The 15,240-nt window shown below is 44.2% G+C and overlaps 1 protein-coding gene across 1 annotated transcript in view; it reads left to right on the plus strand.

The window, feature by feature from the left end:
* TLL2 (tolloid like 2) overlaps positions 1–15,240 on the plus strand; it is a 37,416-nt gene that overhangs the window by 3,689 nt on the left and 18,487 nt on the right. The window contains exons 4-9 of the mRNA XM_066554330.1: positions 341–519; positions 810–915; positions 5,809–5,933; positions 9,695–9,810; positions 11,734–11,836; positions 14,637–14,753. Coding sequence (XP_066410427.1) covers positions 341–519; positions 810–915; positions 5,809–5,933; positions 9,695–9,810; positions 11,734–11,836; positions 14,637–14,753 — 746 coding nt within the window. The remainder of the gene's footprint in view (positions 1–340; positions 520–809; positions 916–5,808; positions 5,934–9,694; positions 9,811–11,733; positions 11,837–14,636; positions 14,754–15,240) is intronic.

Here is a 15,240-nt window from a genome sequence, read left to right on the forward strand (position 1 = left end):
TGTAAGTCTAGCCCAGAACTCACCAATGGCTAGCTTGGGGAATCTGTCACAGAGATGCAGCTGGTCACTTTCAGTGAGGATTGCTAGGATAGTTTGGTATTTGCTCAGAAGGTGCTAATCCTTTCTGGATTCTTTTTTCCTGAGATAACACTTAAGTGTACGTGTGCTTGTTTATAGATACACACTTTTTTCTTTGTTTTCTTTGTGCTTACATGTAAGTACATATAGTGCATGCAACTGCTGGCCTGTCCTGAACCCTGCCAGATGCCATGCTCTGTTCCTGTGTTTTAGAGTTCCTCAAGTCACTGATGTGCTGCATTTTGTGGGTTTTCTTTTCCAGGTGTTGTTCCTACGTGGGTCGCCGAGGGGGGGGCCCTCAGGCAATCTCCATTGGAAAGAACTGTGACAAGTTTGGTATTGTGGCTCATGAGCTGGGTCATGTGGTGGGTTTCTGGCATGAGCACACACGGCCTGACAGGGACCAGCATGTCACTATCATCAGAGAGAACATACAGCAAGGTAAAATCACGCTTCAGGTTATTCACCTGACTTTTGGCTGGGTAGAAATCTTTCTTGCTACACTTGTGGAAAATGCTGGTGGTCTGAGGGTTGGGATAGAGAACAAGAAATATTGCTGTAGGGTAAGGGTCAAAACAGCTATATGAATAGAAATTTTGGATGTCCAGCTGGAATTGTTGAAACAGAGGAGCATATCCATTTCATTCTAGGCTTCCCCAGGTAAAAGTCTTTTTTTTTTTTTTATTCTCTAAGACTGGCTTGTTTCTTTTCCTTTTTGTTTGTCATCACAGGTCAGGAGTACAACTTTTTAAAGATGGAAGCTGGGGAAGTGAACTCACTTGGAGAGACTTATGACTTTGACAGCATCATGCACTATGCTAGGAACACGTTCTCCAGGTGATAATTCAAGGTTACGTGTCCTTAGGACCATTTTTGGTAGTTGTGGTTGACTCTGTGGGATATATAGAGCCTAGAAGGAGACCTCTGATTTATTGCTGCATTGCAAGGCTCAAAAAATATTTGAAGAAGGAAGCTTGGTGTAATATGGTGGACTCCTGTTTTCCCCTTTCCCACTGTATTTACTCAGTAATAATCCTGGTAATCTCAGAGTTTCCAAAGCCTTGCTGACATTCTTTGCAGCCTTCCCAGGCAGCACATGTGTATCTGTGTGCTTATCTGCCCATGTGCGCATTGGGTAATACTAGAACAAGCTTTGAATCTTTGGAGTCACAATACAGCCATCAGAGTCTCTAGTGGTTGTGCTGAGGGAAAGTTGAACTCTAGATCATGATCTTTAATTGCTTGGGTGGTTTTTTTACCCATTTATGCATGAGCTTTCACTCATGGCCTCTGCAGCTGTGTGATTCTGTGTGACTGGGTTTTTTCCATGGAGGAGTTATCAGTCCTTTCCCAACTAATGCCAGTTTCTGCACAGGCTGTTTGTCCTTGACTCCCATCTCATGCCTCCAGATGGAGCCCATTTTCTGATCAGACTGCTCCACTGCATAGAGAGGTGATATAAGCACAGTTATGTCCTGTGTTTGGAATGAGAGTTACTGGATGACCAGATTCATTTTGCTGCATTGTTAGAAGTTTTCTTCCATGAATTCTACTATTGCTCCTTCCCAAGAGCTTTCTGTCACTACATACTGTGAATTAAGGGGTTGGAAGGTACAGTGGAAGTATTCACACTCTTGGAAAATTTTTGTTGCAAAAATTAAAGATGTCTTTGTGAGTTTTACATTTTCTTACTCCCCTGTTGTATTGAAGGGCCAAGCCTGTTGTTTTGTGCTTTTCTTTTGACAACTTCACACCAACCAGTGGAAAATTGCTGAAATGCTGCTTGTTGTGGCAGGAGGAGATGGTGCCTGGGCAGGGATGTTTTGCAGACTTCGCTGATTTCTTTGCATTAGATATCCAAAGTAAACAATTTTTCTTCCCTTGAAGCATCTGCTGGACCCTCCTAGCATTTGCTAAACTCTTAATGGTTTGAATTGTCTTGCACAAAAGCAGGATTAAGTTATTACTGCCATTTATATTGTGGATGCCTTTGAGTCTGTGTTTCTTGAAAACTGGGGTCCTTCAGAGCACTGCTGGCCCAAAATGGGTAAAAATGGCAAGAGTCCTGCTAGATTTAAATTGGTGCTTGATAGGATTTTTAAGTCTGTTTTCTTTAAGCTCTTTGTCTCTGTGACCCACCCTTACCCCAGTTGCAGTCTTTGTGCAGTAATTGAACTGAGCACTAAGTGCCCTGGTAGGCTGATTGTGCTCTCAGCACAAATAAGCAGGGCTGGAATTGGCTTTTACTTTGCCAAGACCTGTCTTGACATCTGCTCCCCTAAGGGAGCAATGCATTGACCAGCCAGAGAGACTGGTGGGTGTATGCCTCTGACCTTCCCACCTCACTGAGGTTTGCTGGCCAATTGCAACCCAAACTGACACAAGCACAGAGTCCATGAAGATTTTAATTTCCAGCAGGTTTCATTATGATCAGTGGCTAGGAAAGGGAGAGAGTTCCTGCTTGGGCCTGCAAGGAAAGGGCTGCGTTGAGTGTGTTAATGCAGTAACAGACACCAAAAGTCGACATAAGATGGTGTGAGCACCTGACCGTGGAGATGGGATGTGTGAATGAGCAGGGGAAGGACACAGTCATGTCTGTGACTTACTCTCTTATAGCAATTCTTACTTGGCACTTAGTATAACCTTGTTTTTAGCTTTTAACAGTCAATATTGATGATAGTAAATCATATGGTGCTTGCCATGGTCAAATGCTGCTATAAATCCTGGGCCCTTTTTATTCTAAACTTTTTACCTGGGACAGAAAGGTATAGCCTTTCTGAGATTTGATGAGTCCTAGCAGTTTCCAGTGATACTTTTGAGGATTGGTGTAGAGTCACCCCTTTGCATTTCATAGCAAAATATGCCTCTCATTTTTGTCTGTGGCTAATAGAAATAGGAGTATGGCACAAGAGGCTGTAATGACATCAGGAACAAGTTTTTACCATTGGAACTTCTGTTCTCATCTAGGTCAGAAATTTGCCTGTAGTGCAGAGTGTGGCTGCAGGCTTTTATTTCCTGGTGCATTCCTTACAACATGGCAGCAATCTAAACTGAATGTTGCTGTATCATGAAACAATTTCTTTTATAGCTGTCAAGACCTATAAATGACAACTTAGCAAGAAGAAAGTTTAAATCTTTACAAAGCCCTAAGCAGATAGCTGGTTACCTTCATTCAGTAAGTGGCTTGCTAGTAGACATGACGGCAGAGTCTGGAGTTACAAAACATGACCTCTGCAAAGCTCATGTTCAAATGAGGGTGTAAGTAGCCCTGCCTCCATGCCCAGGAGGCACATCGTGTGTTTGCAATGCACTGTCCTAATCCTGCACAAGACATACATGGATCCTCCACAGGTTTTACTGCATGAAGAGTCATGCTGTCTCTCTTCTGCACATGGAGATATAAGGTGGCTGCCTGCAGCTGCGTCCTTAACCTGCCTTGAATATCTGCTTCCTTGAGTGTTGCTCAGGCACCTGTATTCGTTACCCTATCTCCTGGGACATGAGTGTTTAGCATCTGTTGAGATCAATTGATAATTTCGTAGCATTGGCCTGGCACTTTGCATGTTCAGGGTGCTGTGCAGATGCTACTGACTTGTGTGAGTCTCTTGTCAGACTCTGTTGTTCTTAGCTGGTAGGAATGGTGGGGTGTTTGCTTGGCTTACACTGCGCTGGGCAGCTAATGCATGTTCTGCCTGTTCCTGGACAGCAAGAGAATGGGGCATCCAGGATTCATGGGTTCTTCTCCTACCTCTGGGAGGGGAGTTTAGATATTTTACTCAAGCATGGTTCTGGTGTTAGACTTCCTGAGCTGCTCTGTTTAATGATGTCTGTTTGTTGTTTATTAACTTTTGAGTTAAAGTATTTGCACTTTTAGAGGCACTCAACAAATGTGCAACTTTACATTCCAAATGTTTGTAAGCAGATGAGGTTTGGGTGGACAGCATGAGACTTCTGGGACTTGTGTAGCTTGGGCCAGACAGATTCTCCTGTTCTTGGTTCCTTTGATGGCAAAATAAGAGAAACTGTACTTACTGCTCTGTAGTTGAGAGTCATGTTCAGCAATTCACATGAAAGGAGAAAAAATTCAATTGGAAGAAGAAGCAAAACCAAAAATCTTACTGCCTCAGCATAGAATACAACCTTCTAGAAGAAAATGTGTTTGGCAGGTAGCAAGGGTAATTTGAAGTTGTGTGGGTTGTTTGTGTTGTGTGAGTAGTGTCTGAGGTATATACTACGTGCAGAAAGCTGAGGGCTGTGAGTGCACAGTTGTGAGGGCTGGAATGGGAAAAAGAATCAAAACTGTGCAAGTGGTGGTTTTTCTATTAAACTCTGTCATTCTTCCCTGGTTGAGCTTGGAGTTCTGCAGAAAGCATTTCAGAGGCCACAGAACTATGTCCCTGCCAAATGCTGAGTTCTTCTGTGAACTCCTGAGGAGGCTTGAAAATTTACTGTGAGCAAACTGACCTGTTTCTATGCTTGTGGTGTTTCTGGAATTGGAGGATTTATTTTCAATACATAAACTTAAATAAATTCAGCCCAAGGCATGCAGTTGGCATTTAGCATAACAAACTGAATTTATAAATTGAAATTTGAGGGACTCACCTCAGATCTTCTAAGTATTGGTTTTGGTGCTGATCAGGAATTTTTCTACTGCTGAAAAAATGCCAATACCTCCCATGCAACAGTTGATTCCAGTTTTCAAAACAGATTAAATTCCTTTCCCTCTATTTCTTTCTTCAGTTTGAACATTTACAAAACAATTTCCCCCTTCCCTCCCCACCTCTGGACTAGGCAGCACTAAGATTATTGCTTTGGCCCTGATTTCCCATTGGGCTCTCTGGACAGTTGTATCCTGTCCTTCAGAAAGAGCAGTCTGCCTCACTGAGCTGATGCTGAAGGAAACGCTCGATGTTAGCCTTGGCATCCCCAAGCCTGTTTGGTATTCAGGGTGCAGTGAAAGGTTGACTGGACTGGACAGCCTGGCTGCAAGAGCTTGGATTTTGCCAACCTGGAGCTGAGGTTTCTGATTCCCTCTCTCCTTCCCTACAGTCCTAATGCTCCCTTGGGGTCTCTTTCTGTGTGCAAGCTCTTACTTGGCTACATGGACTGCATTTTGATAGAAGTGGTGCCTGAGCTTAAATCCTTCACTGGACTGAGATCAGAAGTGCAGTAAAGAGCTCCTGAGTGTGAAGCACATGGAAGAAATAGTAGCAAGTGAAAAGAGGTAGAGACAAGTGGAGTTACTAGCTTGGAAACTCATACTAAACAAAGGTAGAGCACATGATCTTTTCTTCTTGTCTGTGGTAGCCACAGACACTGCCAGCCCAATCCCATCTACTACTGGGAAAACTCCCCTTCCTCTGCTTTGGCTTAAACGCCAGATCTGTGCTCCAGCTGAGCCAGATGTGCCATGAACTGTCTGCAGGAATATTTCATTGCTTTTTCTGATTTATGGCAAGGAATGTGCTACCTCAAACAGAGGCAGCAGCAATTTTGAGATATCCAAGAGGAATTTGGCTTGGCAGACTTGCTTGTACATTTGGAAGCTGTCTGCTATAGTGAGAAGGCTGTCTTGAGATAGTTAGCAGTTATTAGAAGCTGAACCACTACTGCTTGTTAGCATGGGATATATGGTCAGGGGGATGGGTGTGGGAGGCCTGCCAGCTCTACTTTCTGTTCATTGTGTCACTTCCCTACTTGACTGCTCTGTGTCTCTGCTCTTCCCTTCAGAGGAGTTTTCCTCGACACCATCCTTCCCCGTCGAGATGACAACGGGGTGCGGCCGACCATCGGTCAGCGTGTGCGCCTGAGCCAGGGGGACATCGCCCAGGCAAGGAAGCTGTACAAGTGCCCAGGTAAATATGGCCTGGGGAGGTGGAGCCAGCTCATCATAAACACATGGCTTATGTGGAGAGCATTGGAGTTCAAGAGCAGCACCCTTTGAGGAAAGAGACTCAGGAAACACAGACTATCAAATGCTTTAGGCTGGAGCTGTGGGGGAGAAGTGAACATGCCTAAGATGTGTCTCCTGTTAGTACTTTTCCAGGATTCTTGTTGGGTTTAGGGCTTCAGATTGCTCCAGTATAGGCTCTATTTGTAGAAAATTGAACTGATGCACAAGGCTATGGGCAGAGTGGGGACTAGGAGTTAGCAAAATGGTGGAAAAATGTCTGGTAGACTGAGGCCCTGGAAAGTGGTGGATAGTTGGTGTGCAAATCCACTGTTTTTCTGTATCCAACTACAGGTCAGAAAGTATGAGTCCATAAGGGTCTAGAATGAATTCTGAGGGCTTTAGGGTCTATATGTTTGAAGATTACTGCTTTTATCTTATAATGGGTGGTGTAACTTGTAGGTCTGTTAGTTCTAATTAATTTTTTTTTTCTTTTTACCTCATAATTACATTTTTCTTTTTACACTCATCATTATCTCTAAATTGATTTTGGTTGAATAAAATGTTGTTCTTGCAAAATTATCTCATGGATTAGTTTAGGGGTTCATTTTTTTTTGCGCTATGTTTTTTGCTGGAGTCAGACTTAGTCCAGCCAGGCTTTTCATTCCCATAGCTGGAAGAATCAATTACAGATTTAGATTTCTCAAGGCAAGCTGAAAAGCCACTTTGGCCTGAGGTACTAACTAAAAGCTACAAACTCTTCTGTGAGTCTCAAGTTTTCCATTTGTGAAGTAGAACTTTTCCTACTTTTTCTTTTTTTCACAAAGCTTTACCAGAGGTTATTGCAGTTCAGAACATATTAGGCAGGAAAATAATTAGAGATTTAAGCCTACTAAACTTCTTTTTTTCAAGTACCTGTTGTTCTGCTTTTTTTCTTAAGATTTATATACAAGTTGCATCTTAGGAGAAGAGGTGCAATATATTTAATGACAGTGACATCATCTTCTGCTATTTGAATCTGTAGCTTGGAAAGTTTTCTTCCTCTGCAAAATACAAAGCAAAGGGGTTCAAAACCAAAGGACTTCATCTGTGTGTTCAAGCAGGGTCTGAATGAGACTTTAGGATGAAGACACTTTGTTCGGCAGGCAAGCTGAGGATTTTAGGATAAAATTCTGCAACATAATTCAGAAGTTGAGTGGCAGATGGCTTCCCTTTTACAAAGAGAGTCTCCATCTGAGAATACCTAATAATATCTCCCAAAAAAAGTGCTAGTATGGTGGAGGATGAGTTACAGGCATGCACTGGAATCAGCCAGAACAACTGCTATGTCTCTTGTGAGAAACAGGGCTCTCCAGCTCATTAGACTGGACCTCATGTGCTTGCTACAGTTAGGGCTTGCTTAGCTTGTCCATTTCTAAAACCCTGCTGGTCTAAATTGCTCTTAATTCCTCAAAGCTTATACCTGCTGAGTTAAAGTTAGTGCCAAGCCAGGTGAAATGAAATGAAATTCGCTGAAGGAATTTCTGGAAGGCAAGTTGCAGTCTGCTATAGAGTAGTTAATGCTAGATTTGCTATGGCTGCACAGTTGAGGATTTGATGACTACAGTGACTATAAAAGCTTTAAAACAGCTCATCCTTCTGTCTTATGCTGTGCTAAAGGAAAAAGGCTTGTGTAGCTGTGCTAATTGCGCAGGAATGGTTAAACAGTACATTGAGAATGGTCCTGCATTATATAATTTTCTCCATTTCTCTGGGCATTTTCAAAAGGATACAGTGTACCAATAACCAGCTGATGAGCTATAAGTGCCTGTGACCCAACTGCTTCATTTACAAATGAGTTCTGAAGCATTCATCTTACTTCTTTGCTTTTCACCTCTGTTCCTTTCTACCTGCTCAGTTTCTCAGATCCCAGACGTACCGAAAAGTTGCTTTCTTGGACTTCTTGTCTTCTTTGCTACTAAGTGGAGAACAGTCATATTGCTTTTTAGGGTGCTCTGCAAGAGATTGGGCTCTCCCCACAAAGATGCATCACTGCTGTGCTTCCCCTGCTCTGCAACTGCTCTGCACTGCTCTGCACTTTGCTCCATGCTGCAAGGCCAGCCTGGCACAGGGTCTGGGGAGTCAGAGAGTTAGATAGGTCTGTTTTCATATTTCGGCAAAGTAGTCTTTGCAAGTAGACACAATAGTACCTGTTCATAATTACAGGGTCTTGCCAGTCATTGTGTAATTGCATTTTGGGAGAATTAAGTCTGGCCTGTTGGAAACCTTCACTATTTCTCATCTGAGGGATCTCCTATCAGTATGCTCATGTTGTGCAGGTTTCCTCTGATTTTGAGCTGCCTTTATAATTTCATGTTTGTTTAAATAGATTTTTGAGCAGAAAAAAAGAACATTTATTTATCCTGGTGAGTTGTGGATTGGAATCCCCTATTTATTAAAAAAATATTAAAAAGCTCCTTTCTGTGTCCCCACACTTCTTCATCTAGTCTGATCTGCCATGCTGTGGATCAAACTTCCTTAGGGAAATTAGGAAATTGCAGATTAGGTGACTCCTTCTCCCCTGCTTGAACATATTACACTTTTTTCAATGGAACCTGTCTCTCAACTGCACACCCACCCATCTAAATGTAATCTTGGCTGCAAAATTACCCTGTGATAGCATCAAGCAGAGGACCAACCCCTGGCATTTCTATGAGAAAGGGAAGGCCTTGTGGATCTTTCAAAGCACTGCTGCTCAGTCAAGGATTTTTGGGGGCTGCCTTGCCATCTCTGAGGAAACAGAGTTCCAGGTCCAGTGGAGCTTTATATCGGTTGGTTGTGAAACCGGAAAAACAACTGGGAAGCAGGCAAGCCAAGGTCCCTGCTCCTTGCAATTGGCATTTGGATGTGTCTGGTGGGCACTGTCAAGGGATGGGAGCCTTGATATTTGTGGTCCTCCCACCCAGCCAGTCAGGTGCTCTGCAGGTGTGGATGGTCCTTGTTCCAGCTCAGCCATCCTGTCTCAGAGAACAGAACTACAGTAGTCACAGCTTTTCCAGATGTTGGAAGCTGCAGTTCCCTAAAGGATCATATGCATGTGCATATTCTTTGCTTCCCAAAAGTCACTCTGGGATCTACATTTCATCAACTGCAGCAGGCCACAAAACAGGAAGTTGAAGAGCAATGGACTGCTGTGCTCATATTTTGTCCTGTGCAGTGTGGTGGTCAGGAAGGTGCTGGACAGCTGAAACATGAGGGTGATGGGACTTGCCCTGCTTTTGTGTAGGATGTTTTAAGCCCAAAAAAGAAAATTAATGATGGTAACTAAGGAGAACTTCATTGAGCAGCTTATAATGAAGTGAAAACAGATTTGCTGGCAGCAGTATGGGGTTGTGAAGTGGGATGGGGTTAATACTTTGCATTTGATTAGTGAATGAGATTCCTCAACCGAAACCTGAAAGTGCTGGCATGTGGAAGGATGATGAAGGAAGAAGGGTTCTTCTTTAGTAGCTGTTTCATATGTCCTGGCAGTGATCATCTTCTATCCCAGAAATTCTGACAAATTTCACATCAGCCCTTTGGCAAGGCTTCAGGTGGTCAGTGACCTCTGGCCAGTACCATGAATAAGCCCTGTTGGAGTGCCAGCCACCAGCCTGCACACAGCAGCCATGAGCAGTCAGTTTGGTAGATCCTGATGTCTTTCAGAGTCACTCCTTTTTGATAGGTTTTTTTTCCCCTCTCCTGCAGCTTGTGGAGAGACCTTGCAAGATTCAACAGGTAATTTCTCAGCCCCTGGCTTTCCAAATGGCTACCCCTCCTATTCCCACTGTGTCTGGAGGATCTCGGTGACCCCAGGGGAGAAGGTAGGTGCCACAGCCGCACAAGGTATACTCTGCACTTCCCTCTTGTGAGGTTTTGCCTGTGATGACAGTGTTAGAGCCTGCCAGAAGATCTCTGCATGCCTGGCGTGCAGGAATGGAGCCTAGAAAGGCTCCTGAGCACCACTCAGGAGAGAGCTGAAGTCAGGAATACGTGATTTTGAGGAGAGAAGTGGTGATGCTGGAGCAGAGCCCCTCACATATCTGGGCTGTGTGTTGATCTCTGATCCCCCCTCTCAGTTTGAGACTAAACCCTGCATGGACATTTCCTGCCACCTGTTAGATTTGGCAAGCACACATTCCAAAGCCAGTCAGATGAGTTAGATAAAATGTGCTGCAGTCTAGGGTCCTGAAGGGAGCTGAGGAGCTGTGAGTGACATTCGTGGCCTGCCCCTGTCATGCAGGCATAATGTCCCTGTCAGGGCACTTCCACTTCCCACCTGGAAATGCCAAGCCCTGCTGCACGTCAATCACCCACCCTACCCACCTTCCTCCCAGCTCCTTTTGATTTATTGATCTTCCTGTAGAAATGAAATCTTTCCTTAATCCAGCAACACCAGCCCTTCAGGCCTGTCACGCCATGCCGGGCTGCAGGAATGAGCAGCCCCCTCCTTGGCAGAGTGACTTTGCTGAGGATCACCCTCCAGACACGCTTAAGGCTCACGCTCGGACCGAGAAGCGCAGAGCTCGTTTGTTTTGCAGCAGCTGCCGGGCTCCGGGACCTGTTTCTGTCACCTGCAAGCCCAGTCCCATGCCATGCTGAGCTCCTGCCACCAGCTGCATGGAGAGCATCGCTGGGGCAGGAGGGCCAAGAGCTGTCCAGGTTTGACAACCATAGCACTGAGAGTTTCCTGGTGTCAATCTACTATAAACTCTCCCTTTGCGTCTCAGCCTCTTCAGAGCTGTGTCAGGAAGGACCCAGCATCTAATTAATGCTGAACCACTAGTGTTGAAAAAGGAAATAAAGAATTGATTTCAGATTAAATGCTTCAATTTACCTGTTTAATTCAATGCAGTGGTTGGTGCAAATTGTTGCTCTGAGTGTTAGCTCAGAACAGATACTGGGCTTATAGCATTCATCTGCATAGAAACAGATTAATCTCCTTTTGCTGTCTAAAGGCAGAATAATGCAAAACTGTGCAAAAAAAGTGAGTGACATCATTACAACTGCACTCTGCACACCCAACCAGTACTTTGGGGGAGAAATCCATTTTAACATAAAGACATTTCTGTGACTATGTTCAGATTCTGGATGTAAATTAATTACATGGGTCAAATCTTGCCAGAAAAAAAATACAAGTACATGCCAATGGTGACCTCCGTAGGTGACCTCCCAGACCTAGACCAGTGATCCATCTTAGAGAGGAAGGAAATGAAAATAACATTTTAATGCCAAGTTCTGTTTGTTAAAGCTACTGAATGCAATTGCATCACAGTGATGATGTGAGTTTGATGGTCAGAATGTGGAACCTAATTAGCAAAATTCAATATTTTTTACTCATATCATTTATATTCAGGTATAGACCCTAAATATGTGTGGTTTGTGACAACGTCTTTCTCTATGATTTTCACATTACTCAAAACCAAAGGGTTTAATTTTAAAAATCTGAACTGGGCCTTTTTTAAAGTAACATTTTAGTAACTGAGAAGTATTGAATTTGAATTACAGAATTGATAGTAAAGGGCTCTCTGCTGTTATATACTATCATGATTTCATTAAAACACCTTGAGAAGCCTTTCATTTTTGAGAAAAGGTGGTGTACAAATCCTGCAAACAGCCCAGCTGTCTTTGCCTTGCATACTCACTTAGGCAGCGCTGTAGTGAAAATAAAACATAAAACAAACTGTAGAGTCTTCTCTTTAAAGGAACTCCATCCCCAAAGAGAAATGTGCACTCTCTCCTTTCAGATTATGTTAAATTTCACATCAATGGACTTATTTAAAAGTCGCCTTTGCTGGTATGATTATGTGGAGGTGCGTGATGGCTACTGGAGGAAGGCTCCGTTACTGGGTGAGTAGCTATCTCATTTTAATTGCATTTTGTGTATACTGCTTGATGCTTTGGAGAGTGGATGGGGAAAACTAACAGAAACAAACTTTCCTTTACTTGGAAGGATCCTAGGTCCTGCTTGTGCACTGGCCATCCCTTAGTGTCTCCATCCAGAGATGTCAGTGTGCTTTATTCACTCCCAGTGACCCATGCTTCAAGCCCTGTGGTCACAAAGGCTTTATTCCTTCCTTTTCCAGCTTGAGAAATGAGGCAGGGAGGGAAGTGAGCCAGGGCCCTGGCTGGGACTAAAAATGTAGTCTCTGGAGTTTTGTGATTGCTCTTTCCTAAGTCCAGGGAAGAACTGTCAGGCAGTGAGAATGAAGCAGCTGCACAGTTCCTGACCTGAGCTCCTGCCATTATTTCTCATGAATCTGTGTTTACAAATACACAGTATTTGTACTTGGAGCCTCTGTAGTCCTAGCAGAGAACTTGCTAGACCATGCCATGTCAAATTGTGCAAGGACTCCGCTCTCCTTCTGTTCCTGGAGATCTCTACAAAGTGCAGCTGCTCTGTGTCCTCCCTGTTTCTCTGCCTCCTGCTATCATAACTGCAAGTCTTCTGTCACCTTGAATGGTTCAAGAGTCCCACCTGCTTTGCCTCTGCCTCTGATCCTGACCTCATCCCCTAAGCTTGGTGTCCCAAACATGTAAAATGTGACACTGCAACAGCCTCTTCTGCCTGAAAGGAAAGAAGCAATCGGGTTGGGCATCATCCCCAGCTCTGTTAGAGGTGCTGCACCCCATGCTGCAGCACAGGACTTGGGCTAGTGAGCATCGGGTCAGAGGGTTTAGGGAGTTTTGGGTGCTCTCCTTGGCCCCACTGGACATCCTAGTCCTAGTACCAGGTGAGGTGCTGAGGCTGAAGCCATGCTGCTTCCCAGGTTTCAGTGGGCCTCCCTTTCAGGGCAGTTGGCAGCTGGTTTTACTCTTTACTGCCTATTTTGGGGTTGGCAGCATATACTGCTGTTCTCTGCTGCATGTGTGTCAGGTAACATTGCTCCAGCAGCTGCAATTTAGCTCCTTGTTATTTTTTTTTTCCTGCTGAGTAATTTAAAGGTACTTCAGAAGCCAAGCACCTCCCTGTCCTCTAGTGCAGGTGGACTTGGGAGTGTTTCCATCTGGAAGGAGACGCTGCATGAGTGGCCATGGTTCCTGCATGGGGCTGAGCCCATGAAATTAGGTCAGAGGCAGACAGACGGCAATTCAGCAGGGGGTGAGGAGGGGGATTACTGTGAATTGTGAAAGCATGGGCTTCTTGTGGAGAGAAAAAATACATGTGTGCTGCATATTTTCCCAAGGAAGTGTGTGAAAACCCAGCCTTTAAGTGGTGTATAACTTTTTATGAATGGGCCCTTTATCACACTCTTAGGAACTTGCTCATTCTCGTTCCTCATCTGTGTTTCCTCTTCTTGACGCCCTTGTTAAACTCCAAGCCTAAAGCCAGGAGGAAGTTGCTCAGTGACCCTAGAGGAAGAAGCTTTGCAGTGCTGATGCTGTTTTTAACGTCCCCTTTGGGAGTGGAGATGGGGAATGCTGTTGATATGCTGCAGGGCTGTCACACTGCTCCAACAGCACTGGGCAGGTTAGGGGTACAATAGTAGCTGAGTGAAGCTGGGTCCAAGATAATATTTGGATGGGTGACTCTGCAAGGAAAAAAAGCTGGTTGTGAAACTGCCATTCCCAGCCAGTTAATGGGAAATACGATGTTGTCTTGAAGGTAAGGCATTAACCAGGTTTATACCCACAGGAAGTTGTTCAAAGATGCCTTTGCCTGGTGTTGGAAGGCCAGGATCCCTATCACTGCTGTCCTGACTGAATTCAACTCAAGAAGTGCTCTTTGCCTCTGTCAGATTCCAACTGGCATTCAGCTGGACAGGGTGGCAAGACCATGTTGAATTCAGTGTATACCCCTGCTGGTGTGAGCTGAAGTGAAAAACCATGTTTGCTCTGTGGAAGCTCCTGACCCAAGTGCACGTCCCTGCCTATCAGTGCACACTTGGTGCTTGCTCTGTTTCTGTCAGGAGCTTCTGGCTTCAAAATAGGAGCACCAAATTGGGGTTATTGAGGTTGTCCAAGCTGCAGATGCCATCTGCAGCTGTTCTGTTTCAGGATTCATTCCTACTGGCAAAATTTGGGAATTTACCAGTGCTGGTACATGCCAGAGAGCTCAAAGCTAGTGCAGTCATGGAGCAAAATGGCTCCTGGTCTCTTTCTCTTGAAAGAAATTAAATGACTGCTGAAGCTTAACTGGGATTTGTTGAACAGAGAATGAGAGAAGTGATTTTTTTCTCATTAGCATGGCCATGTCCTGCCCTTGGTTTGACTTGGAGTACTTGCTCCTGGGTGAAAAGTGCTGAAAGAGTTTTCAAGACTTAGCAGGTGGAAAGGCCATTCCCTAATGCCACATCTCTAGAAGGACAGGGGGATACTTCCCCACCATGGTAGTGCATTTGCTGAATTACGTGATCAAGACAAGAGCCCTTTTGAATTTACCAGGGCAATAGAGGCTTCATCTGTAACTGGATTCTACTCCCAGCTGAAGAGAACTTTAATTCACTTAATAATGAAAAAGAATATGAATTAATGAAGGGGGCGACACAGAAACTTTTTCAAAAGCACAACTGATGGGAGTGAAAGGTGTTTACACAAGCACACTCCTTTACCAAAGACTCTTTGCTTTCCAGAGTCACAGGTGCCCATTATGCTGTGCTGTCCCTCAGGATATTGTAGAGATCTTTATTGTTGCTTTCTTGCCTTCTAGGTAGGTTTTGTGGTGACAAGATTCCTGAACCAGTGATCTCCACGGACAGCAGGCTGTGGATCGAGTTCCGGAGCAGCAGTAACATCCTGGGCAAAGGCTTCTTTGCGCTCTATGAAGGTACAACCCTTAGCCAGAAGTCTGCATCATGGGGAGCAGATGGAACAGGATGGAGGGCTTTATGGGATCAGCAGAAGTTCTGCTGCACTGTGTGGTTAGATACACTATGCCTTTGTTTTTATGGGAATTGCCAGATTTTGTGGCTTGTTTCAGTAGACAAGGCATGAATTTTCCAACTATATTATCACATTTTGAGGTGCACAACAAGATGGGAACACAGAGCAATAGCTTCCCTACTTAGGCCAGGTTCTGTTTGGTCTAACCAGCCCCTGCAAGCAGCAGTGTATGGAGCAAGAGTTTATTTCAGTATTTGAACAGGCAAAGTTCTATTTGGGATCATACATTTTATATCACTTAATATAGATTGTCTTGGGGTGGTTTTGTTTGTTTGGTTGTGGTTTTTTTTCTCAAATTCAAAGGTTAGTCTTTTTCTTTTGTTTCTCCTTTGTATGTTTTACTTCCAGAAAATTGGAAATTAGAATGTCAG

This window comes from Molothrus aeneus, chromosome 8 (assembly GCF_037042795.1).
Source record: "Molothrus aeneus isolate 106 chromosome 8, BPBGC_Maene_1.0, whole genome shotgun sequence".
Taxonomy (NCBI): domain Eukaryota; kingdom Metazoa; phylum Chordata; class Aves; order Passeriformes; family Icteridae; genus Molothrus; species Molothrus aeneus.